Below are 26,401 nucleotides of genomic sequence, written 5' to 3'. Positions count from 1 at the left end.
AGCCAATCAAAGGTCGCCCAGCTGACAAGTGAGAGGGGAGAGGAGAGGAGAGAGGAGAGGAGAGGAGAGGAGAGGAGAGAGGAGAGAGGAGGGAGAAGAGAGAAGAGAAGAGGAGAGGAGAGGAGAGGAGAGGAGAGAGGAGAGGAGGGGAGAGAGGAGAGGGGAGAGGAGAGTGGAGAGGAGCTGGATGGAATGAGAACACAGTGATTGATGTGCTTAATGTGTCTGCCGTTTGTGTGATTCTGCCACGTGAGCAATCAGCACAGCACACCTCATATTAACTCCCACCAGGGGACTCTTTGATCTGGCACCAGTCCTAGAGATGGCAACTTCACTGCGTTCACTAGGCTCCTATTCCCTTCATGCTTTTATGAGTGATTTCACTTACAAAAATGTACTTTTTGTGTGTCAAATGTTCAGCATCAGGTAAACTGCACTTTCACCAATTAAGGGTTTTACCACAAAACACCTCTCAGGCAGGTCTAAATATTAGATGTTGCCAACCCTGAAAATGAAGTACTATAGCTTGTTAAAACAACCGGGATACATTCTTTATACATTTACAAACAGTAAAACTTCATGTGTATTCAATATGTACTCAAAATTACATATATTTCTACTCAGTATAAGCTTGTTGTGGTCATATCACTGCTGCTTCTCTAGGATAGTGAAGACCAACTGGGGATCTCCTAATGGCATTAGTGTCTGTGTTGACGTTATGTCTTTGAAAGGTCACATTGGCTTTCATGAGGTTGGCGCTGCTTTGAGTTTGAGTATGAGTAAAGGCCAGGAGGTGACTTTCCAGAGGGACAGAGAAAGTCAAAGCAGATCAAAGTGTCTCCCTCAGTTTCATTCTAACACGCCCAGCAAACATGCAGATTACAGAGGCCAAGATAGCGTTTCCCAGCTATGGGTTCATAAGCTAAACCGACTTCAAAGAACTAGTGATGGTGATGGCTGACTTGCATTGCCCGTGTTGCACTCGAACACACCACAAAGACTACTGCCAACGGCCAATTACCATGTTTAATATGCGCCTGTCTGATATGTTGCCATACATAGGAGCCTATATCCAAAACAGAAACAAAGCAATGCTTGCTCACGATAGTGAGGTGACCCTCAGTCAAAAATGACTTGTGGGATATTTACAGAAATGGATGTGGATTTAGACACATTTTTATATTATCAGAAAGGGTTTATTTGTTTTGAACACTGTACATGATGCTTGCTATCAATTAATTTATCTTCATGTTATGTAGCCTAAACATGTATCACTTGTACAGTATTCTACTATATAGGCTATCTTTAGCTAACTGGCACACTAGCCTATACAATAGGTACATTTGTGTGGTTATTATCTACCAGCTGGCTAAATTAAAATGCATTCATTCTGATTAATTTGTAAAAATGTTAAAATATTAAAATATATTTAAGAAGGCTCTGGTTACTGTGACTTACAAGATGGTTTAGTCTCCATGATTGTACTGTATAAGAATGACTGTAACATATGAGAAAACCTATTTTTGTACTATTTTTGTGTGGCAATTTTCCTATAAGCCTATCGGGGTTATGGAAATGGCAAAAGTAATTTCAAAATATACATTCACCTGAAAATTCCCATGTGAGTATTTACAGTAGGAGATGTATGTGTGTTAGAGAGGGAGGGCTGGTGAATTGTATTATTCTAATGTGCAGAAACAGCCGAGTTTCTCCCCTTTGAATCATTAATAAAACCTATTTGCTTCATGCCCACTGGTGAAGAGATGGGATTTGATTCCTTTCCCTCAGTAAGGCATGCCCTGCACTAAAACTCTTTCTCTTCTCCCAGTGAAGGAGGGGGAGGTACTTTGGTAGCACGATGCGCCTTCTACTGTATAGTGTATTTCCACCAAATCCATCTTCATTTCACAGGTGTATTAGGATATTACTTACCCCCTTTAGACATACACGGAGACACAGAGAGAGAGAGAGACAGAGACAGAGACAGAGACAGAGACAGAGAGAGAGAGAGGTGTCATCAGTCAGTTTTCATGCATGGAAATAGGCAGGGAATATTAAAGATAGGGAGTAAGCATACTGTACATCAGGGAGAGAGGGTCAGGAACCTCATTTCACAGTGATATTAAAGGCAATTTGGCTTTAGAAGGGTTTGTCAGTTCTCTATTCATTTGAAAGGCATAGAGCTATAAGCCTGCCTTTTTAATATAAGGGAGACAAATTGAAGTTCATCTATTTATAGAGTTCTTTGGAGACACATTATGCCAGTGACAAAGACACAGGTGCCGTACTTACATGCTGTGTGGGGTCAGTCCATACGGCGCAGGGTCAGGAAAGAAGAGAAACGCAGAAAGACATCTCAGATCATTTATATACTGTACATTTCTTAGAGAGCACATTCACAACCTCTGTCATAAATCTATGAAAATATGAGCCCCCTTTTCTTAATATAATGGCATTTAATTTTAGCGGGTGCCAAGAGAGCGAGCGTGACAGGAGAAGTGTAATCGGTGATAAGTTTGTTATTTTTACACTCCTGCGGAGCGACTGCACGAGCAGGGCTGAAACGCTCTTTATTTCAATTGAATGTCAACTTGGTGCTTAAATGTCAAAATGAAATTCATTTACAGCACGCACAAGGAGTGCAGGGGGAGCGCAGCATCACAGAGGGCGTCCCCATGACGATGCCACCGAGGGCCCTTCAGCCTCTGTATGGATTATTGATTTTTCATTCACATTCCATTCAGCAGAGGCCCCATTTTAATGGCACCATTACCTCCATAACGATTAAAGACAAAGAGTTAATTATGTAATTATGAAGCCACTGGCAGTCACGTCTGCTCGGCGCTGCTGCTGGGTTTAGGCATTATCTCTGGTGTGCACATCACAGTGCAGAGAGGGTGAGGAGAGGAGATTATGCGGCGGAGGAGAACAGACACACGATTGAATTTTTCAGGCCTTCGCTGTCTGTCTGGGAAGCCATTAAGTAATCACAACATTCTGACACCATTAAATTTACCGCACCATGTTTTTGTAAACACAAGCACGCACACTCTCTCTCTCTCTCTCTCTCTCACACACACACACACACACACACACACAAAGGGATTTTCCATATTGATTCTGGAGCCAAACCAAATGCTAAAGAGATTTCAATGAGATGCCTCTATCTATATCTAATTAAAAACTGTATCACATCATTGGTAGATGCTAATAACAAACTACAGGGTGATGTAGTATGCCTTTTGTTAATGCCATGACTTAAAGACAAATGATATACTAACTTGTGCATGAACTAGATGTACACTAAGGATTAGTCATAATGAGAGCATTTCAATAGAGCAATAGATTTTAAGACAATAATTTAATTAAAAGACTACTGGCTTCAATTGGTTATTTGAGCGATACAGAAAAGGCTTAAAGGAATTAAACATCTGATGCCATTCATTTAAAAGCAGCTTGAGCTTGGAAATAAAAAGCAACATTCCTCTGAAAGTAGGGCTGGGATAAAAGATTATTTTTTAAACGATTAATCTAGCGATTATTTTTTCAATGCATCGATTAATCTAACGATTCATTTTTTCAGTCCGATTCGATTCGATTATTGATTATCTCCCCATTAATTCACTAATAGCAACTTATACATGTTTATTTACATATCTGAATGAAAAAACATGAATTCTTTAACATTGCAATATATGTTTATTGCTCTTAAGATTCCAAAATAAAAGACTATACAAGTGCAAAGTAATGCATTCTTAGTCAGAGGTAGCATTCAATAAAGTTCAGTAGTGTAGGCCTATGTCTAATTGAGTGCCTGTCATTTTAAGACGTTCGTGTGGGAATCCTTGCAATTAACATTAACACAGTTAAAAGGCTGCTGATGTGTGGATGCAATTCATAACGTAGTTAGTTCAAATAACGGTTCGTACTTCTCCTTTGGACAAGCCTTTTGGACGAGTCAATAAAATGAGCCCTGCATGAATAAAAAATACAAGCGGCTGCAAGTAAGCATGCTAAACTTGACATTCCAAACAGTATTCTAACGTTAGCTCTGAGATACTGCTTGATTGCATACTGTAACTTAACTTAGTTTAGTCTCCTCAATGTACTATGTTGCAGAGTTTTCTTTTACAATTTAATGCAGCAGTTTTGAACAAGCGCAGCATGGTCACGATGCTAAGCGGATTTAATAGCAATTTAGCCCACTGTGTTCTATGCAGTGCTTCTATGTGGCAACAACAATCGTGAATATTTTGTTAAATGCACATACAGAGGAGGAGCGTCTATGAGGAGGAGCAGCGGGCTCGTTACGAGAGAGAGCGGGCGGGGCGAGGAAAGGCTGTGTGAGTAAAAAGTGCAGCTCAATGAAATTATTTTATCTTATCTTTAATTTAAATAGTATGCCTACAACATAGAACATCAATGTGTGGTGCCCAGCCACAGATTAGTCAATGTATGGAAAACACTGAAGGTGTAAAATTAAAAATATTTAGCAGCACACGTTATACGCTCATATTTTGCGTCGACGTCATCGATTACGTCGACGCGTTGTCCCAGCCCTATCTGAAAGCAAAAAATATAGGTGTAGACACACTGTCATTGTCAAAATATTGTAGTTGTTCTGATTTTTCATTTCATAGCTGTAATTGTTGGATTTGTGTTTGTATTGTAAGAGAGCTTTCATGATATCCTCTTTGGAGAGTGAATCGTGTATGTATGTCCATATAGAAGCCAGTACATACAGTATGTGTATGTGTACTGAAGGGCCTGCCGTGTGTGTACGTGTGCTGGAGGGCCTGTCGTGTGTGTGTGTGTTGGAGGGCCTGTCGTGTATGTACGTGTGTTGTAGGGCCTGTTGTGTGTGTGTGTGTGTATGTGTGCTGGAGGGCCTGTCGTGTGTGCGTGTGTTGGAGGGCCTGTCGTGTGTGTGCGTGTGTTGGAGGGCCTGTTGTGTGTGTGTGTGTGTATGTGTGCTGGAGGGCCTGTGTGTGTGTGTGTGTTGGAGGGCCTGTCGTGTGTGTGCGTGTGTTGGAGGGCCTGTCGTGTGTGTGCGTGTGTTGGAGGGCCTGTTGTGTGTGTGTGTGTGTACGTGTGCAGGAGGGCCTGTCGTGTGTGTGCGTGTGTACGTGTGCTGGAGGGCCTGTCGTGTGTGTGCGTGTGTTGTAGGGCCTGTGCGTGTGTGTGCGTGTGTTGGAGGGCCTGTCGTGTGTGTGTGCGTGTGTGTGTACGTGTGCTGGAGGGCTTCTCGAGGTGTAAAGCTCTGGGCAGGGCTCCAGCCACTGTCAGCTCTCTCACCGATCTCAGGTTGACGTCCGCACCGGCCCTGGCCATCATGTCCACTGTCTCCAGACGGCCCTGCTTGGCTGCCCAGTGGAGCGCTGTCTGGATGGGGAGAGACAGAGCAGACATCACTCACTGCCCCGTCTGCCTGTCAATCAAACTGGCCTGCCTGTGTGCTGACCAGCACGCCTGCTCCGTGCCGTTTCGGCCCACCACACGCCACTTCACACAGCACTCCCACACACGCAGCAGAGCATGCAGCATCCGCACCACCACGCCATTAGCATACTTTGGGGGAAATTCAGATTTTTCCACCTAATAATACTAAATCATTTAACAAACACGTACATCAACTGTACACGACACGTACACCTAGAGATATACCAAAATATACACCCATTTGATATACAGCTATTTGAGAACAAAATGACTGCAAATTGTAATGGAAATCAAACGTTGGGGATTGTGAATGACTGATTAATATACACACACACAGAAACGGAGAGAGGGAGAGATACACTTAACTGTTCAGGATGAGTTCCTCACTTTTAGCGAAAAGTCTTTTTTCAGACATTGGGCTCAGAAACCTATCCTGGTACATAGGGGTCTGGCCAGTGGCCACCCGTTTCCAATTGTGCCATTTAATTGGCGTAGCCAATTAAACCACTGACCACAATGGGATTGCTGTACCTCAAACTTCGCCACTAACTGTTGCAAGCTGACATATAGTATTAGCCTCTTCCCAAACCCGGCGGATGTCTTTGCCCTTGATAAATGAAAAGGACGGGTTTTTCTTCCTCCGGCCTCAATATTGCTGGTGCTACTTCCTACTGGTGCTAAAAGTGAGGAACTCATCCTGAACAGTTAGTGTATCTCTCCCTCTCTCCATTTCTGTGTGTGTGTATATTAATCAGTCATTCACAATCCGTTAGAAAAGGTAAGGTCAAAAGGTAGGGAAAGTACTTCAAATATGTCACTTCCTGTGGATACCTGGGGAAGCACACCAGCTCCGGTATGAAGGCTCACAGTTGGGTCAGACCCTCTGTGGCTGTAGAAGTCTATGATCTCCCTCAGTTTGTTTTATCTTGATGACTTTGTGAGTAAAGTTTGTGGAGTGTTGTCTTGTCTCCTGATATGCGACCACTCTTTGAAGCTCCTGCCTACCTGACACTACAACCACACAGCAGGTTCCCACTTCCATGTGGGACAGTGATGTCAGCCTAGTGGCTTGGTATTGTTTCTTTTGTTGACGTTACAAACAGGGAGTGCTCTCTGTTAAACACCTATGCTCTGTGTATCGCTTCATCTAGTTAAAGCACCATAACAATTGTTAGAAAATGACCAAATAAATGCCTCACTCCAAAGTCATCTCAATTAGCCACCTCCACTGGTCACAGCTTGGTCCACCTTCAGAGTGGCTGAGTGATTCATCTTACAAATTTTGGGTTTCGAGACTATAACCACAATGAAACAATATAAAATAGATTGAGAATCATTGTTAAGTAGTCTGCAGGATGAATTGCTTAAATCTTACATCCACTCAAACTCTAACTAACCTGGATAATAGACTGTGTGAAATGAAATTAAGTGATAATAACAGCCTTCTCTGAGAAACACCCTAAAGGTTGTCTTTCACCACACATAACTGCTATTGAAGGCTAATTTCATCTAAACCTTCACGGTCCATTTGCATAAGTAGATTTAACAGTGAGAGAACAGATGAGTATTGCTACTAATCATTACCATGCCAGCTAATTTGCAATAATGGAAGCTCACTGATGTGAAAGTGTCAACTTTCAGCATAGTCATCAACTGACTGTGGTTTTGGTCTACACCCCATCAGATAGTGTCTCTCTCACACACACAATATTCATTGAATCATTGTGGACTATGAATGAACCATACTATACTAATAAAGACTGCTCCAATCTAGTAAACTGTACTCATGCTAACTAATGACTATAATGTTTGAATACAGCAGCAAATACTTACAAACTTGAATTCCAATGTCAGAGAACAGTTATGAAAAAGAAATAATAAACAAAAAACACTTTTTAATGAATATCATCCCATCTCAATCCAACAGAACATTCCCAAAAACTCTGGGGTATGATCCATCTCCCCCTTTCAACGTGGCGGACTGTTGCCACAAGTCTGTTTGTACAAGGGCTCATGGTAACTTTGCCTTCTCCAACTACATTACAGCGGAGGACATATCAAAGCAGGAAGAGCAGGGCTTTTGTTCCACTCTTCTTTAACTTTCTCAACATGTGCTACTGGCGAGAGCAGATCACGAGCAGCTTTTAACCCATTTCCCACAGATAATCCACAAGACCTTCTCTGGGCATTAGGGAAACTATAGTAACCCGTAATCTGCACACAGATGAATGGAAACTATGTATCTGGTCACACAAGACCTGTCAGGACATCTCCAGTCCAAACAAGTTGGCCTTCACAGGGGCTTGGTTGTCTTGACAGCCCTGTTGTTTTCTGTCTTTGACATGGCCGACTGAACGCCCCTTTGACTGCCTCTGTCCCTGCTTCACTGTGGCCTAGAATATTAAGCTCTAACCTGTTTAGCATTGCCCACAAGTGCTATCATGAAGGTGTTCAAATAACAGAGCTATTTAATATGCTCCTCTGTGATAATTGCATACTTTATCATAATATGATATTATTAGTTGACAATTGCTATTACTTTATGGGGATAAATCTTTCTTTCTAGATGATTGTGGACATCCTTGCATCTATCCGTACATGGTCTACTGCACACCTGAACCTGAGATCTCTGAGCTCCAAACTAATGCAAATGTTTACTGCAAAAGGGAGCCAGGAATTCTGAGCTGCTCACTTCACTGTTCACTAAACAGGCAGATTTCTTTTCACAAGGGGCACCATATTTGGGCATTTAGGAGGGGACTTGTGAAGATGAAAACGGGTGTCCGCCGGCCCTGTGAAAGCAGCAGGAGCAGGCGCACATCAGAAAAGGTGTGAATTTCAAATGTGCCATGCTGATGGAGCGGAGCATGAGAAGGAGCGCAGGTCTCTGGAGTGGAGCTGGTGTATAGTGCAGCCTTGATGTGGCCGCTGCCTGGGGAGCCCTGTGTGCTGGTGGCAGGGCCCGAGCAGGCAGAGGCCTGCCTGGGGAGCGTGCCAGATGGAGGTCCCTCTTTCAGCCCCATCTGAAAAGGCAGCTTAGTTTGCGTCTCTGTGAGCCGAGTCAATCGTGTGGATGTGGGGCCGGGGTGAAGCCTGTCTTTTCCAAACCTCAGTAACTGGCACCATATGGACCTGCTTAGCACCTCAGGAAAAGACATTTCTATAACAGCTTCTCAAATAACACTTTCACAACTTGTTTTAAAAGTGATTGTGACTATGTGAAGTTGCACTTTTGTTTTCAATATTAAAACAAGGCCTTAACACAAAAACCCTTATTATTTAAGAATTTGCCTTTGCTGACATTATAACACACAGACCATTGATACTGATTTTATTTGCAGAATTTACTAATCAGTCATCCCAGTTTTGTAACATTATCAATCAAAAAGAAAAAAAGGGCAAAAATATTTATCTGCCAGATATCAAAAGGTTCTTAATTTAACACACTATCCTCTGGGGATAGCAATATCATGTTTGAAATGCATGCTGAAAAAGGGTTCTTATCTGTGTTTTGCCTAATTAGACAACAGCCCAATGACCACTCCGATTTCCATAAAGGAATGTCCATGTTTTGCCACAAACACTAGTGTTCTCAGTGGACCCATGCGAGAGGGTCTGGCAGAAGGGATTTCCTAGGACTCCAGATGAAATTTAATCCCGTTATTCCACTCTGAATACTAATCAGAGGGATCAGGCGCGGAGTGTGAAAAGGTGTATGTCTGCCTTTGGGGAGTGAGGATCTGGAGTGTTTCTTCTGTTAATAACTGCCGTGTAATTACACTATAATTATACACAAGGATCACTTCAACTCCTCCACACACTGAGAATGGGCTCGCTGGACACAGACATTAATACGAATAAATACCGCTATCATGGCGATTAACAATGTCTTACAAGTTCAAGCAAAGGATGTCGGATGCCATTTATTTGGTTTTCAAACAAAAAACATTTAAAAAAATAAAATAATAAAAAAACAGCCTTAGATTTAAAAAAAGTAGCAGAGCATATGATGGAGAGTTTATCTAAAGATAATATTCCTACCTAATGCAAACAACAATCTTTTTCTGCTGCCAGTAAAGATAGATAGATAATTAGAAAGATAGATAGATAGATAGATAGATAGATAGATATTATATTGTCACACAACAATGTTGCTGGTATTTTTTGTAAAACATATCAACAAAGCAAATCAAATATCAAATACTTACCCCCTCAATTTTCCAAAGAATTTGACATTTCAGATGAAGAAAACATAAGATAAAACAAAAAAATGGAATTAGCATTTTTCAGTTATGTTAAGAGCTACAATTAAGAACACAAATACAATTCCATACACACAAACGATGTATATATCATATTCTACCACTAATAGTACACAGTTCATTAAGTACTTTGGCCGACTGCTGATCACTCGAGAATAGCAGGACAAAGCCCAGACTTAGTTTAGGATAGGATAGTTAGGATAGTTTAGGAGAGAAATTATGCGTGCCGACCAAAAATGGCCCTGTTTGAAGTTTTGTGGACTTTTGGATGAGAGCTTGGCTTTTGATCTGGGTTCTTGTGTGCGGGGGAATCCCCCTCCATAATCCCGTTGCTCCTCTGTCACCTCTCTGTTTGATCCACAGTGGCCTGTTATCCAATCAGAGGCGGATCAGTGTCCTCCAGTGCCCAGGGGCTTCCCCTCTCATTACTGACTCTAAGCAGATTACACAGCTCCTGTTTGTTATTGTTTACACATCTGATTTCCCTTAGCTCATTGTTCTACCCAGCTGCGCTGCACGTAACCCCGTGTGACGGACTGGACTGACCTGACCAGCCACCAACACACTAACAAAACAAGGTAATGTGAGAATGCAGGACGATTTCAAACATCACTGGACTACTGAAGGTTTGTTTGAGGGGACAGATCTTCACAACCTATGACGTCTAGGAGGTTTCCCGCTCTTTGTTTTTATTTGTTGAACTGCTTAAGCTACACATCAAAGGGAAGGAAAATTGAGAACATCAACAACACAGGGGATGAGAGAGGAAGTCTCAGCACTGAGGAGGAGCAAAATCTCAACTTTAGAAAAGATCTGCTGACCCCTGTGGAACATTACTTACAGTTACAAAGTCCTGAGGGCATTGACAAAAGGAAAATAAGTCTTGGTCATGTGATAAAGATAAAAAGGACCTACAATTTTGCAAAAAACATAAATCTTAAATCATTTTTTATTGAAAGATAAATATGTACGAATGGTACATCTATGAATGCGTGGCACAGTGTGTATAAGCACAGTACAATATGATATTTCAGTTCTTCCTGTAAAGGGCCACACATTCTACTGAGTTGTTGGTAATTGGAAGGGACTGGCACAATCATATTGTAATCTCTCAAAGCAAAGAGGAGAAGAGATACAGTATAATCCACTTCTTCATTTTATGGAGCTGGGTGACGTGACTGTGCTGGGGCGGTGCTAGTAACCCCCGTGACATATGAAGCCTGGCCTCCAGGAGCACTGCTCTATTAGCCTCCAGGAGGAGCACTGCTCTATTAGCCTCCAGGAGCACTGCTCTATGAGCCTCCAGGAGGAGCACTGCTCTATTAGCCTCCAGGAGGAGCACTGCTCTATGAGCCTCCAGGAGGAGCACTGCTCTATTAGCCTCCAGGAGCACTGCTCTATTAGCCTCCAGGAGGAGCACTGCTCTTTTAGCCTCCAGGCCGCACCTGCTGTGCAGTGAAGTGGCACCACATGCTGTAGCTCTGCCTCCATCATTCATCCAGAATCTTTAGAAATGTGGCTTTTAAATGGTATATGCAGCTATCATATTGGCTTTAGTAGACACTTCACCAGAAAACCATTTGTTTTTCAAAGTCTCTTGGCACTTAACTCAACTGTGTCTGCTGTTTCTCTAACTAGAGATGAGCTAATAGTATTTACAGTAGGAACACAACTGATCAGTCTGGAGAGGAGAAGCGGAGAGAAGTGGCTATTGTGGACCTGGTGGTTAATCAGGGATGGCAGGGGTACACTGATAGTATTCACAGCGATGGCAGCAGCCACAGTGGTGATGCTTGTCAGTGGCTGGAAAATGCGCTCCAGGCAGTAACAGTGACAGCCGCTCCCTGTCCACCTCACCCCACCTCACCCCACTGAATTCAGTAAACTTCATGGAAATGTAATAAGAGCTGCTGCTCTGGGCCTCACTCCTGTAGAGCCACAGCCTGCTGATGCTGCTGGGCACATATGTGACCATTTACAAACAGACTAGCGGTCCAACACCAGAGCTTTTTCCTTTCTCTTTTCCTCTGGAAAAGTCCCTTTTTGCCCTGCATCTTTTAAAGCATTATACCTGACTGCACAACTTTTTACCAGTTTCCCCATTACTAAGAAAAAAACTTTTTTCAACCTGGGCTCTATTTTAGATCTTTTTGGGTGCAAATTCAATTAGACAAGGATGACAATGAAGTCAATCCAGTACTAGTACCAGAAATAAGAAATGATTATTATAAACGGCAACTACAAAACAACAATACAACGGAATCCTATGGGGCAGGTATTTACATCAAAATAAACCGTGTGTTTTCACCACTGACAAACTCAATCGAAAAGTATTTGACAACATTGATAGGATCTAAATCTTTGTCTGCTTACCTGTTCACTAAAAAAGGCAACGTGGTGTGCCTTGCATTTTATAACCTTCAAGCTGCTCTGTCTGATCACCAGCTTAGTCTCCCAGCAAAATAGTTGTTTTACTCTGTTTCTGAGGACTCACCTTTCTAGAGGCCAGTGTTGGGTCCTGTTCCAAGAGCTGGTGGAGAGCAGGAGTGTTTCCCAAAGCTGCACAGCGCAGCCAATCCCTTTCTAAAGGATCCATCTGAAGACGGTGGAACAGAGACTGGAGACATAGAAACAGTGTCGGATGGGATACAGGGAACATACTTCACAGATAGCTAACAATTAATGTAGGATCTCACTTGTAGCCAACATGCAGGCCACCTACTGTAACTTGGTAACCATTACAGGCATCACTCTTCATGTTGCTCCTTGCACAATTCAATATTATCAATAGCCCATGGCATAAGCAAACAATACATATTTTCAACTTATTGTACAGCTCCGCAGAATGCTGCAAAAGATTGCATTGAATGTTCGGAGGTATTTTTGGATTTTGTGCTTCTGATTCACATCTTTCATATCATTCCACAAGTAGTCTGTTCACTTATCAATGAAACTGAGTCAAAAAGTGAGTATGTATAATATGTTTAGGCCTTCTATAGGAACGTCACCTATTACCGAACGTCCCGTATTTCCGACCTCTTATGTGTATGTGTCACTTAATATTCATTTCTATACAAACCAAGACAGCAGATTCCTAAAGAAATGCAAGCACCCACACCATAAGTGTATCTAAATTAGCTATGTACCAAAAATTACATTTTATCGTGACATGAAAAGCTGTAAACAGTGTTGTAAGGCTGTGTGTACAAATCCGCTTGGAGCTCCAGTGGAATTTTGATTTGCGACAAGAATTCTCGGTCTAACTGTTGATGTGCCGTGAGAAAGGTTGGAAATAGGCACCCAGCACTAAACTCCAAGCGTGGTATACAAAATCAGATATTTCAGCCAGTAAAAGCCCTGGTAAGAACAAGTAGATTTTGTTCAAATCTACACACCTATGGCTACTGAAAAATGTAAGGTTCATTTATCAAATGTTATTTTTGAAGTATTAAAAAACATTGTTGTTTTATAATTTTCAAACAAAATTGTTGGTAATCGGTGGTTTTACGATACAGCTTTTGCATATAGTAGTCAGTATACCTCTTGTCTCTAGGTCATGACTGAACCCATTCCTCACCAGTGGTTAAACCCAAAAACTAAACTGAAACAGGCGGGTGACCCCTGACCCTGGACTTCCTAAATTCAGTCCCATGAAGGCAATGTTGTGAGCTCTGATAGAATTGGACACAATGCTGGGATCATTTCATCTGAACCCTGTAAACATATCACAGCATTACTAACTCCCATACATATGAGTTTGTACCCTAAACTACTAAAATCCTTAACCTCAATGGGAGTTTGTGTTATTGCTGCTATTAAAACAATATCCATCACTCAACACTCAATAAGCTGTGTAAGATATGTCGCACCCTGTGGAGCCAATGACAGTTCACATATGTGTCTAATAACATGGAAGGAATGCATAACAAATCAATAAAATAATTAGGCATGGGGGTTACAATATTAAGCAGGATGGCCAGAATAAGAAGTGAGAGGAGGAAGAGAGGAGGATGGATCAGGGTGAGACTCTAGGCACATCTCCAGGGGGGAGGCAAAGTCTCAGTGGACACAGGGCGGTCCTGTGGCCTTGCCCTCCTCTGACCTGTGACTCCACATTAAAAGCATTCCGTGGCGAATGGAGGAAACCTGAACAAGATCAAAATGAAGGCAGATGTAGGGAAAGGCTGGGCGACCTTGACTCTTACATGACAAGTTTGTGTTAGATCAGTAGCTGGAGACTAAAGCTTTACACTGAAATGAGAAGTTTTATTCTTGAGAAAGTAAACTGTAAGCATGTCATTTAAAACGAGAATGCAAGTATATGGTCATTTACACAACATTTTTGTCCAGTCAAACAATGTATTCATTTCTGAATGGACAAGAGGATATCCCAGGATTTTTGGGAACACATTTTTGGGTTGGAGGATAAGCAAACAAATATCAAAACAAAAATAAACTGTGGAACACACAACACAGATGTCTTTAAACTCGATTAGCTGGTAGTAGAATATGGCCTCTGGCCTTGTGCCTACAGCCAAACCATAGCTGTGAGTATATCCTTACCAACTACACTCTCTCATGCCATATTGCTTAATGCAATGACTTTTCGGGGAGTATTTTTTATGAGCAACTACTTTTGTATCAATTTGAAATTGGTGATATGAAAGTTAGATAGACACACAGGTGGTTCCCACTAGCTGTCAAGGATGGATAGTTTTGTTTGGGATTGGAATAATGTGATTTACACTGATTGTTTTAATGTGAAGTGTGACCTATCTATTTGCATTTTTTCTATTTTGAGCCACATAACACATTGTTGAAACCACTCAAGAATACTGCATTCGAGGCTAAATTTGAGAAATGCTTAGTACATTCATGGTTAAAGTACATAGTGAGCGGGTCTCATATTGGGCTTGTGTCCTTGTATTATCCCTAAGATGGACAATGTCACTAAACTGGCCAGCAGGCACTTGCATCACCTGGGTTTCTGCTTTAATCAATGACATGCTAGGTCATCGTCATGACGCCAGGGTTCACACCCCTGTCTACAGGGCAGGTGAATGATGAACTGGGGAGAGAGGTGTTACCACGATGCTAATTAAAAAGCTTGTTCATTCACCAAGGGGGCTATCTTTCACAAACATGCTGAGTGAAAAAAGGACGAGCAAGGTTTGAAAACACAATTCCTGTTCTGATACCTACTATTCCTGATCCTAACAGATTACTTTTTGTCTGTATAGTCATGTGAAGAGAAGTACAAGCAAAGCTGTCCAGACTAAAATCTTCAGTTTAGAACCTATATTCAACTTTGGGAAAGAATGGGATTTTAAAACAAAACAAGTATGCACAGACAATACACCATGTTCTTACCAAATGGTGGGCTTTTGTGAGATTGGTTATTGAGAAAGCTAAAAAAAAATGGCTAGGGATATTTGAAGTAATGTATTACTGCTTGAAAACTCATGGACACAACTTTTAAAAGTTGGATATAAATAAAAAAAAAATACTTATACAGCTATATTTAGTTTTTAAAATGTTTTAGTAATTGTGGCACATTTGATTTTCTTAAAAAAATATTTTCCCCAGAATAAATTGACTTTAATTTAAGGTTAGATTATTCTCAGTGAGATTAAGCTATTTCACCAGAAGGCGAATTTATAGCACTTTTACTCATCTTTACCAAGGGTACCAATAAATGTGGAGGGTGCTGGATTGCAGACTTCTAAATTAATGGGAAAAGGAGGAGATTTATACGTTATTGTAAATCCATTGTCTTCGTTACACAGTACTATGGAGCCCCACAATATCAACTTACTGTGATGGAAGATGCAGTGACACTCTGCGTATCATCCTCCAGACACTCCTGTTCATCACTCTGTAACAAAATATGGTAATATTGATAAGATATACAACAAACTCAAATAACAGGCATTTGAATATTGATATCAGCCCTGTGGTCTTTCAGTCTTTCTTTTCGAAGGTCAAGAAAGATATGAGCCAATGGTGATGGTGGGGTAACATTATTGGGGTAACGTTATAACGTTCAGTAAGGTATGGTACTGACAGATTAAAGGTTCAGTCCATGATTCTGGCAAAAAGTTGTTGGTATATGAGCCCAATGGCCAATCAAATCATTCTCCTCTGTGCTTCTGAGGTAATGGGTTGATTAGCTGGAGCAGTGTATGGCTCAGTCCAAGACACTTTGTTTGTGCCTCATTTATAGAGTTTTGGGGCCTTGAATGCAGAATGGACATTAATGTTATGGGTGTACGAAGGTCTTCAGGACAAAATCAAGATTAAGATCAGTGACTCTTATGTGGAGATGTTGCAGCCATACTAGATTAGTGGTGTGTGCTTTACGTCTCACTAACATGCCAAATTTGGATCTCTTGACTTATAGGGATTTGAAAACAATCTTTCATGATTCTGACCTGATTTGTCAGATGTCCAGTAAAGAAGCTACTTGAGGTTGAGCTTGTCTCATATGCACCTGAATCTGTAACCGTGGTGGTGTCAGAGAGACCTGCATCAGCATCCAAGCCTTAGGCATACAGGGTATCAAGCATAATCTGTGTGAAATACAATACCTGTCCCGCTAAAAACTATCAAAATAAGAGGGCAACTCACCTTTGCTGAGATAGCAGCCTCACTTGCCAAGGACAATGTATCACTGCGCAGAGACTGGAGGTCTGAGCAGCTGAGATATGCTGCATCACTGCAGCGGTGGTCAATAGTGGTGTGACCAAACTGAGTGTCTGTCTCTCTTCGCTCGTCCTGTGGTGTCCCAGGGCCTCTGTTCAGCTTTGCTGCCTAAAAGCACACACAGGAGAGAGCCCATAGTATAACACTATTTCAAAAATATGGTCCAATTTTCCTCTAAATATCCTCAGCAAAGCACAGAGACAACCTTAGTAAAAGCCATCCATTTCAATGAACAGCCCTGCCTTTCAAATCCATGTTATGTCCTGTAGGATTTCCATAAAAGAGAAAGTTGACAATCCAAGGCTCATTTTGAAGGTGGATATTCATACTTGAAAAGCCTGCCATACTTGTTGCATGCAATTAATTCTTAACAGACGCAGCAGCAGCAGTTAAACATCCCATTGAGGCTTTAATTATAGAGGAAACCTTCCAGAATCCCAGCTCCTTGGGGACTCATTACTGAAGGGCTCTGATGACATTAAATGCTTGGACAAACACATCTCTTTTAAGCAAAGTAGAGATTTCCATGCACAAAAAGAGCAAGTACACACTGGAGACTAACCAATCAGTTCAATTTAGTTAATTACATATAAGAAATGGTAGGACTGGTGCCTGAAATAATTATGGAACCAATTCATGCTCAGCCAATAGCCCTGCATCTAATAATGAAAGTGATCATGCAAATTGATAACAGGCAGCAATCTATGCAATAAACTATGGGATTAAACTGAATATAAACCCTCAAGCTCAAGGCACCAGGAATCACTTGCAGATAACAAAATCACACGGATCAGCACATTCCAGTCATTGTTCTCCATACAGAAGCCGCTAGTGACTACGCCAGAAACTAAAGGAAAATTCACTTTGACTTTCATTCCAGCTAGAATAAGCTGAGTATGACCTCATAGGAGCACTATCCAAACATTATGAATAACCACTATAGAACTATATTGTGAAATAAATGACACATACAAGTTTGAACCAGAAATCATGACCCTAAAGGAGCATGCTGATGACAGAATGATCAATATAGTCAACACTTTAGATAACACATACTATTGTACATATCACACATTTCATATTCTTAAATCCTTGCTATAATGTCAATTTCTTACCAGTATTGACAAGACAGATCCCCACCAATTACTCTAACATCACATTCTCTTCATGGTATGAAAATGAAAATATATTCAGAAGATGAACATATATTCAGATTACAATCAGCAACTAAACTTTCAATGAGGTTCAGCTGTATTGACCAATTAGGGAACTTCAGAGAAGATGGCTCTCCCTGACTGGTGATTATTTTGGCTTCACATTGAAGGTAGGGGGTGAATTCCTGCATTCCGTAACTGTACAGCAATAACAAGAAATGCTAATATTCCTTACACTGGCATCAGCCATTTTTGCAAAACAGAGAATGTAGCTCAACTTAAAACAGTCCCCCTTGTCTGGTTTTGAAATTATGCAGAATCCCACGTATAATACTGTACTTTGAAGTGTACAACATCTAGGATTATGATACCTTGTGAAATACCCACACATATAATTAAACAAGTCTTAGTCCTTGTAAAGTTTTTAAAAATACAAAAATGTACATGTCTGGTAAGATATCATCATCCTTTCCAACCTCTTTACTAAGAACTGAGAAGTGGGTGGCATTACCCATGATTCTGATGACCCACCAAGTGTTCTTGAGGCTAGAAAATAACACGCAGTACAATCCATTTTAGTGGTTTGACTGGGAACTTCTAGAGTATGACGACTGCTGTGGAGGAGAACAAATGCAAAAGCATGGCCACTGAGACACTGGGCAGCACTGCAGTACACATCATTAAACAACACTGCATGTGCTTATACTGTAGGGAAAAAAGCTCTTTCTTCTTAGTGTGGGGGAGGGGAGGTGTGTGAAGAGACATGAGCACCTTTTGTCATTGTGCCTCTCTAGATCTGTGACATATCAAAGGATATAAACAACTCTGATTTCACACCACCAGTGACAGCCAAAGCGTAGACACACACAACCATCATGACAAGGTATGAATCTTTAAAGCTGTTGAACTATACTTCTTAAACCAGAACATCAAATCTGAGCAGACACTCATATACATTCAAGATGATTCCATGTTGGTTTATCTGTGGATACTGTACTGGGTAGAAATACTGTTGAAAGAGTAATGGAAGAATTGGAAGGCATTTTCTAAGAATGTTATTGCAACCACACTGTACCCTGGCTAGCTTTACAAATAGATTTTGAGAGGCTGTACACCATCACAACTCACTTCTAAGATGCCGACATTCTCCCTATGGTTCACAGAAAGAGCAGAGGGAGACAGAGAGAGGAGAGAGAGAGACAGACAGAGAGAGAGAGAGAGAGAAGTCCACATTAAGAAAAAGGATCTTTCAACTTCTTTAATGTGTAAAAGATGCGTTTATGCCAAACACACGCTATGTATAACACTTTCTGTACTTATTCCAGTAGATTCAATACAGAGCAGTTTGAGTCATTTGATTCACTGTGGACCCTTGGATAATTATTGACTAAATGTCTGAGCTATGTACTGTATAACAGTAGGCTACATTAGCAGCTCAGAAACTGGACTAAAGCTCAAATAACTGAAATTTCTGATGACTGATGCTTGTTGTCTGGACTGTAAATTAGCCTTTACACTGTTTTGAAAACAGTGCTGTTTGTATCACCCATAAAAATGAATAGCTATTCAATGTCTATACAGTTTTATTGTGCTGCCATAGCATGAAATACAGACCATCTTTACAAACAGGGTTGGGTAGTAACGGATTACATGTAATCTGGATTACATAATCAGATTACAAAAATCAAGTAACTATAATCAGCCCAGATTACAATAAGAAAATTGTGTAAATCAGATTACAGTTACATTGTTGGGGATTACCTGATTACATTTTATCATGCAAACAATGCAACTTTTTTATGATAGCCTAGGTATCTTTTAATTTGACAAGCATTTCATTCGGATGTTCACTTTTTAGACTTTTTTAAGATATAGTTAAGAACAAAAATTCATACCCCTGGCAAATATTGATTTTTCTCTTGACCAATATGTTTGTTCTTACTTAAAATGACACTTGCCCATGCCAAAAGGTTGCAAGAAAATGTGGTAAAAACATGGAATAAACAAAAAGTGTTTTTATCTTTTTTAACATTTTTATGAAAAATTGCGTGTTCAAAATTATTCATACCCTTTTTAAACAATCACTGGAAACATATTTATTTACCACCACAGCTCTCAAAATGGTTCATATAATACCCACCAAACCTCTTCATGTCTCCACAACGATTGTAGACTGCACCTTTTTAGCAGCAATCTGGGTTTTGAGGCAGGAACGATTATTTGCCATCACTTTGGCCTTGTGCTCACTTTTTTGACGGATTGAGATCCGCTCTAAAATGTTGATATTGTTCTCTGTTAACCATTTCTTGCCTTGTTTGGCTGTGTGGTTTAATGTTCAAATGCTGCCTTTTGGGGCAGCCATGGCCTACTGGTTAGGGCTTCGGCCTTTGGGCTTGCCGGTTCGACTTCACTAATTCACAGACTGGGATAAATGCAGAGACCAAATGTCCCTCACAGGATCAAAAGATATACTTACTTACTAACTTACATAGGCTACTATTGGGGCAGGTCTCTCAGCACACTGCCTGATCTTTTCCTCCTAATCTTAATGTAGCCTCTTGTTTTAGTGTTACCGTTTACTTTGAGAAAGTCACCAGGTCCCCCCAGTTGAAAAACATCCCAAAATAATAATTTTCTCACCCCCACAATTGAAACGGACATGGTGTCATTTGGGTTTAATGCTTCCCTTTTTATGCCAATCTCAGGCCATGTCCCTGGGTCAAAAAAAATCCAGCAAAGGTTAAATTATTTGTCCAGGTGTGCCCTTATAAAGGTTAAGCTGAGTTGTGCAGCTGAGAGCTGAGAGTGGAGAAGAAAAATAGAATGAGAATTCTTTCATCAATTCTGTGGTGGTGTCCTTTACTTAATGGGCATATTTATTGAAGTAATCTAAAAGTAATCCTAAAGTAATCAGATTACATTACATGTTTTTGGTAATCCAACTGATTACGTTACTGATTACAAAAACTGCCATGTAATTTGTAGTCAGTAATGGATTACATTTCAAAATAATCTGACCCAACCCTGTTTACAAATGCTGCTCATCTTGTTTGTAAAAGCATAGGGAAAGAAATATGGTTGCCAGAGTTTTTAGGATATAAGTGCACATAGCACATAGTGATAGATTTCTATTAGAGAAAAAACAAGGTTATTTTAAAATGTTGTATTTCCCCCCCTTTTTTTCCTGTGCGAGTAAAGGGCAGAGGAGTGCAGACCATCTGAATAAGGTGCTGGGAATTGTTTATGAGAGACAAATGCTCCAGCTAATCTTATTTGCATTAATATGAGTTCTCTGGTATCTCCACTCAAAGGAAAGCATTTATTTTGTGTCCCTCTGAATGCTTGGAATATCTTTATGCATGATATGAGTATCATTTATTTCTCTCATCTCTGAAGTCAATTTCTTTTAAATACATTTTCTTCTCACAGGCAATTTGGTGAATGCATTGACAGACTGTGCACTTCAGTAAGCACACACACTCACACACACACTGGAGGGGCTAATGGAGAATGTCACAGCTTAGCTGTGGTGGCAAAATTCAATTTAAAAGTACGTGCTAGTTGGTTAGCAACCTCAGACATCCCAATTTGACTATTCTTTGCACTGCAGAGGGCCACTGTGTATAAATACACCAAATGCACCTTTAGACTGTTAATACGTGTACATTTGCACCTGAAACTCTGAACCTCACCTGGCCATAATGTGTCAACAACCTGTCCAAATCCGTCTTGACAAAGCTAAGACTATGTAGAAAACAACGTATAGCACATTATGTTAATGAGATATTAAATATTACAATGTAATAAAATTGTTGTGTCTTGAACTTTGTATGAAGTTACCTTGGAATTAGTATGGATACCAAGAACAAAATGACAAAAAAAATATTGAGGCAAAAGTATATACCTAGTACATGATCAACTCCTTCCTAATGTGCAATCACACACTTGCCAAATTCAATTAAATTATTTCACTAATACTGCCCTGATTCCTGGAGTATTTCCATATGCAGACGTTTTTCCAATGAAACGCTAGGTACTGAGCTCCCAAAAGTGAAGAAAAATTAGATTATTTTGACAGTTAAGTTTGGGTTACATGCAAAAGAAGGCTGGGGTCATGTTGGAATTGTCCATCAGGCAGACAGGCAGAACTCATTTGGATGCAAAATATTGCTTTCGATATTCAAATATTCCATATATATGCGAAAGGGTTCGGTGAACACCAGACCTTCTCCATCAAAACCTCCCGCCTGCTTCCCCTGTGATATGCACCATGTCTAGGTATTTGCTGAGAATATGTGTATAATTGTCAGAGTACAAAGACTGCTGTACACAAGAGTGTGGGTGAACTTTATATCATTCTTGTTTCTACAACATAATTACATAAGATCAGAGACTTTGTTTGCAAAGTTTGCAATTTGTTTGTGAAGCCTCTGTAATTAAAATATTAAGCATATGGGGGACATCTAATTTCAGGTAAATATGAAGGTTTGGGGATAGACACATTTGTGGTGGGCATAGTGTTTTGGGCTCATATACTGTAGAGTAAGCGTTTTTCAGACTCATATAACAGTATCCATGATATCACAATACAAATCTCAGTCATCAGAGAGAACTGTTCTCACTTACTCATCACTTTCACAAATAACCCACCATATTTGAAATGGTGGCCATCCAGTGATCTGAGTAAAAACGTCAATATATCACAATGGCTATAGTAGCACCTTATATATTATAGTATTATTCACCTTCTTCAAGGATAGTGTTCTTTTTCTCTCCACACAGACATGCTATCTAGCTAGTTTTGTTCTAGTTGCATGTATAAAAGAGAACTGTCTGCCACACCTGGGAACAGTTGGTTTTGCATGGGAACAAATTAAATTCTAACCAATCATCCGTCTTACTGTACTCCCCACTAAGGTAAATAAAAGTGCAGCTAAGGAACGGCATATATATGGAATCATAAATATTGTGTCTGTGTAATCGAGTTTTGCAACTGTATAAAAAAATTGTGCATGTGCATGGAAACTTTGTAAAATTCTTTGATTTGCACAAGTGTAGAACCGTTTTCTAGCTGTGGAATTAATTTGTCTATGTGCAAAAAAATGCATCCCTGCAGAAATATTCTGTGCACTTGTAAAAAACATTTTTGTCCACAGGGATTTAGTTTGAATGTGTGTGGAACTGCTGGATCTACGAAGCTATGAAACTTTTTTACAGACACGAATTTTTGCAATGTTTTGTCGTCGTTTCTGAAGAGCCAATCAGCGAATTTTGGCACGGTCTTGACAGCGTTTCTGCAGAGCCAATCAGCACATTGCATCGCCTACTGACTAGCCAATCAGGGGACGTCCTGCATCACATCTCTCTGCCAGGGTCGGCGCACACAGGCAGGCAGGCACAGAGCTAGCGAACTTAGGTCTTAAATCTAACAAGTTATGCCTTTTACAACAACTTTTTGATGGAAAAGTGGTGTTTAATTTCCATAATCTTTGTTTAGTGAACGCATAAAACCGTCAGTTTGTAAGCAAGAAGAATCAAGAATAAGAAATCAAGAATTACGATCTTTGAGTTTGTTTATCGTTACCTAGCAACCGAGGCTTCAAGTGTTAAAAAATATTGCAGTTTCACCAAAGATTGTTAAGGTGGAGCAAGATATTTCATCAGGAGCCACTTCCGGGAACCCGGATCGCATGACGGGGGTCATAATCCCCCTTTATGCAGAGCAGAGGCAGCGACTGCTCCATTGAAGTCTATGGACATAGCTCAGAATTTTACCACATATGCTAAGGTCTTGGTTCTATAGAGTTAGGAATGTGAATTTCGGGCACGTTTTCATGATCCTCAAACCCTTCTGAACATTTCAGGTACATTTTAGCATTTTAGCATTTTTGAGCATTATCAGTCTGGAGCCATAAATCTTTATGCAGACAGGATTCGATCCCCATTTCAGCCCATAGACATGAACTACTGACGAAGTATCTTAACAATCTTTGCCATCCAGTTTGGAGTGGGAGGAAAGCTTTGATCTAAGGATCATTGGTTCAAATCCAGCATCAATCAATAAGTGCCATCCAGTTTCTTCAATAAGTTCAGTTCTTCAGGGACAAAAGGGCAGAAGGGCCATAAGTAGGGTGTTGCAGTACTCAAGGCAAGAGAAAACCATGGTCTGTACCAAGAGCTAGGAGGTGTGTTGGGTTAGGTAGGTACGGCCTTTTCTTATATTGAATAGTGTGAAGTGGCACAAGCTATTTTGATGATAATGTTGTGATGTATAGTTTGTTTGGTTGGGAAGCCAAGCAGTTTGGTCTTAAAGAGGTTTAGCTGATGTTCCTTCATCCAAGTGGATATGTCAGAGAGATAGTCTGAGATCTGCACCAAGACCGTGGGGTCAGAGGAGGGAAAGACAGATATAGTTGGATTTCATCTGTGTAGCAGTGATATGAGAAGCCATACGAGTGGATAATCGTGAACAGCAAAGTGGTGTAGCCTACACGGCAAAGAGATGGGGCTCGAGGAACGAGCCTTGGGGTATCCCTGTGGCGAGGTGAAGAGATGTGGACGTTTATCCTTCTAGCCATGACACCAAGTGAGGTAAGATTCAAACCAGCAGCACACTTTGCCTATAATGTCCTTGTTTGAGTGTATGGATAGGAAGATGAGGTGGTTGACCGTGTCAAAGCAGCTGATAAGTCGAGCAAGATGACTGACAACCGAGAGCTGCTCAGGCTGATTTAACGGCTTTCTGGCATAGACAACAGAGCTGTATCGGTCGAGTGCCCACCTTTAGACAGACTTCTTCTGGTGTCCTCCAGAAGTCCTCCAGATGTTCACCACCTCATGGTGATGGCTTTGTGGTTTGCCTCCTGGACCTGGTCCTCCACTGACTGACAAGCAATACTAATAAATGAGCAACTCACAAATAAACTCAGGGATACCTCTCTGGGGTGCGTTTCCCAAAAGCATAGCAAGCAACTATGTTAGTAACTTACATGGTTGGAACGATGTATGTATGACACAACTGTTTCCCAAAATGATAGTTTGAACTATGGTGGTGCAACTTACATAGTCCGATGCATCGTTAAGCTACACAAGTGTTTCCCAAAACCATAGTTCCAACAATGTTCGTGTACTACGTCGTAAAGTTGTGTAGTTCAAACTATACCTCTCGACCTGTGGTAGAATGATAGTAGTATCACTGACGCCAGCTTTTTTGTGTGCAAATTAATTATTATAAATTGAGCCACCATACAGTACATCCATATTTTAAAACACCTTAGGCAGAAAATACATCATTTAAAAGTCAATCTGCAGCCATGTGCACACAAATCAAAGTCACACACCTGCGGATAATAATATAAGGTGCACACTTTTGGTCAGTCAGTCACTTTTGGTCAGTCAGAGAATATGTAGCCTTTGATTTTAACATTTTTATGGAGTGGGGGGATTTGCTCTGCACAATAAGTAAGGTAAAGTAAATAAGTAAACAGTGATGAAAATACTGTAGTCAAAATCTCAATCTAGATTCGAACTCATGGACAGGTGACTGCTATGTGCTGCACACTGCAGGCCATCATCAGCCGGCTTTAATGCACTGCGCAATAGAGTACCGATAAGTTGCTTTGGACAAAAGCGTCTACCAAGAAACATGGGGCAGCCATGGCCTACTGGTTAGCGCTTCAGACTTGTAACCGGAGGGTTGCCGGTTCGAACCCTGACTAGTAGGCACGGCTGAAGTGCCCTTGAGCAAGGCACCTCACTGCTCCCCGAGCAGGCAGGCAGCTCACTGCCGAGTGTGTTTCACTAATTCACTGATTGGGATAAATGCGATTGGGATAAATGCAGAGACCACATTTCCCTCACGGGATCAAAAGAGTATATACTTACTTACATAAACTTAAACAAATGTGACATCATTTGTATTGCTTATTGCTTACCTATACCTTCAACATTGAGGTTATCTCACTAATTAGCTGATCTGAGGCTGAAGAGTTGTGCTAATTAGACTCAGTTTAATAGATCAACTACTCACCATTTGGATGTCAAATTAGCTCACCTAGGAGATCTAGGCAGAGCCAATGAGAAATTATTTGGGATTAGGGGGGGGGGGGTTAGAAGTAGAAGAGATCCAAACATACTCTACCTCTGATTGGGTCTGACCCTCAATCTCAATTCTCAATACTCAGTTCACTTTCAATTTCCAAGGGACATAACCACCGGTGGAATTAAACTTAAGTTGTATGTTTAGTGCTAAGATCCATCAACATAAAGAGCTGAGCACATCATTATCATGGCTCATTTATTTTGTAGCACCACCTAGTGAATGACATCAATGTAAAAATGTACCGGTATGCATCGCTACCACATTTTTTGGATTTATGCCCAATTTTATTAAATGTTGTCCATAGTGGTGCTGCAACTACCTGTCTGATGCCTGAGAAAATAGCTTGTGATTTAAAGGTTCAAACTTTCACACATTGCATCCCTACCGCATTCTCGCCATAGGCACACCAACAGACAGCATTTACAAGCAACCAGTACCACACATAGCAACCAGTATCAAACATGGAGGCAGAGCAACCAGTACCACACATAGCAACCAGTACCACACATAGAGGCAGTGCAACCAGTACCACACATAGCAACCAGTATCAAACATAGAGGCAGAGCAACCAGTACCACACATAGCAACCAGTACCACACATAGAGGCAGAGCAACCAGTACCACACATAGCAACCAGTATCACACATAGAGGTAGAGCAACCAGTACCACACATAACAACCAGTATCAAACATAGAGGCATAGCAACCAGTGCCAAACATAGAGGCATAGCAACCAGTACCAA

General features: G+C 40.8%; 1 protein-coding gene across 1 annotated transcript in view; it reads right to left on the bottom strand.

Annotated features, from left to right (window-relative positions):
- Nucleotides 1-2,828: 2,828 nt before the first annotated feature.
- The window catches only part of LOC125303432 (ankyrin repeat domain-containing protein SOWAHA), a 30,234-nt gene continuing 6,661 nt past the window's right edge, over nt 2,829-26,401 (bottom strand). Inside the window, exons 3-10 of the mRNA XM_048257193.1 lie at nt 16,329-16,511; nt 15,517-15,576; nt 12,196-12,318; nt 10,543-10,554; nt 9,648-9,650; nt 7,273-7,275; nt 5,229-5,382; nt 2,829-2,869 (exon numbers count right to left, since the gene is read on the bottom strand). Of these exons, the coding sequence (XP_048113150.1) occupies nt 2,829-2,869; nt 5,229-5,382; nt 7,273-7,275; nt 9,648-9,650; nt 10,543-10,554; nt 12,196-12,318; nt 15,517-15,576; nt 16,329-16,511 (579 nt within the window). The remainder of the gene's footprint in view (nt 2,870-5,228; nt 5,383-7,272; nt 7,276-9,647; nt 9,651-10,542; nt 10,555-12,195; nt 12,319-15,516; nt 15,577-16,328; nt 16,512-26,401) is intronic.

Source organism: Alosa alosa, chromosome 11 (genome assembly GCF_017589495.1).
Source record: "Alosa alosa isolate M-15738 ecotype Scorff River chromosome 11, AALO_Geno_1.1, whole genome shotgun sequence".
In the NCBI taxonomy this organism is placed as follows: Eukaryota; Metazoa; Chordata; class Actinopteri; order Clupeiformes; family Clupeidae; genus Alosa; species Alosa alosa.
The sequence above is the reverse complement of the archived record's forward strand: the minus strand, read 5'-3'. Positions and strand labels throughout refer to the sequence as shown.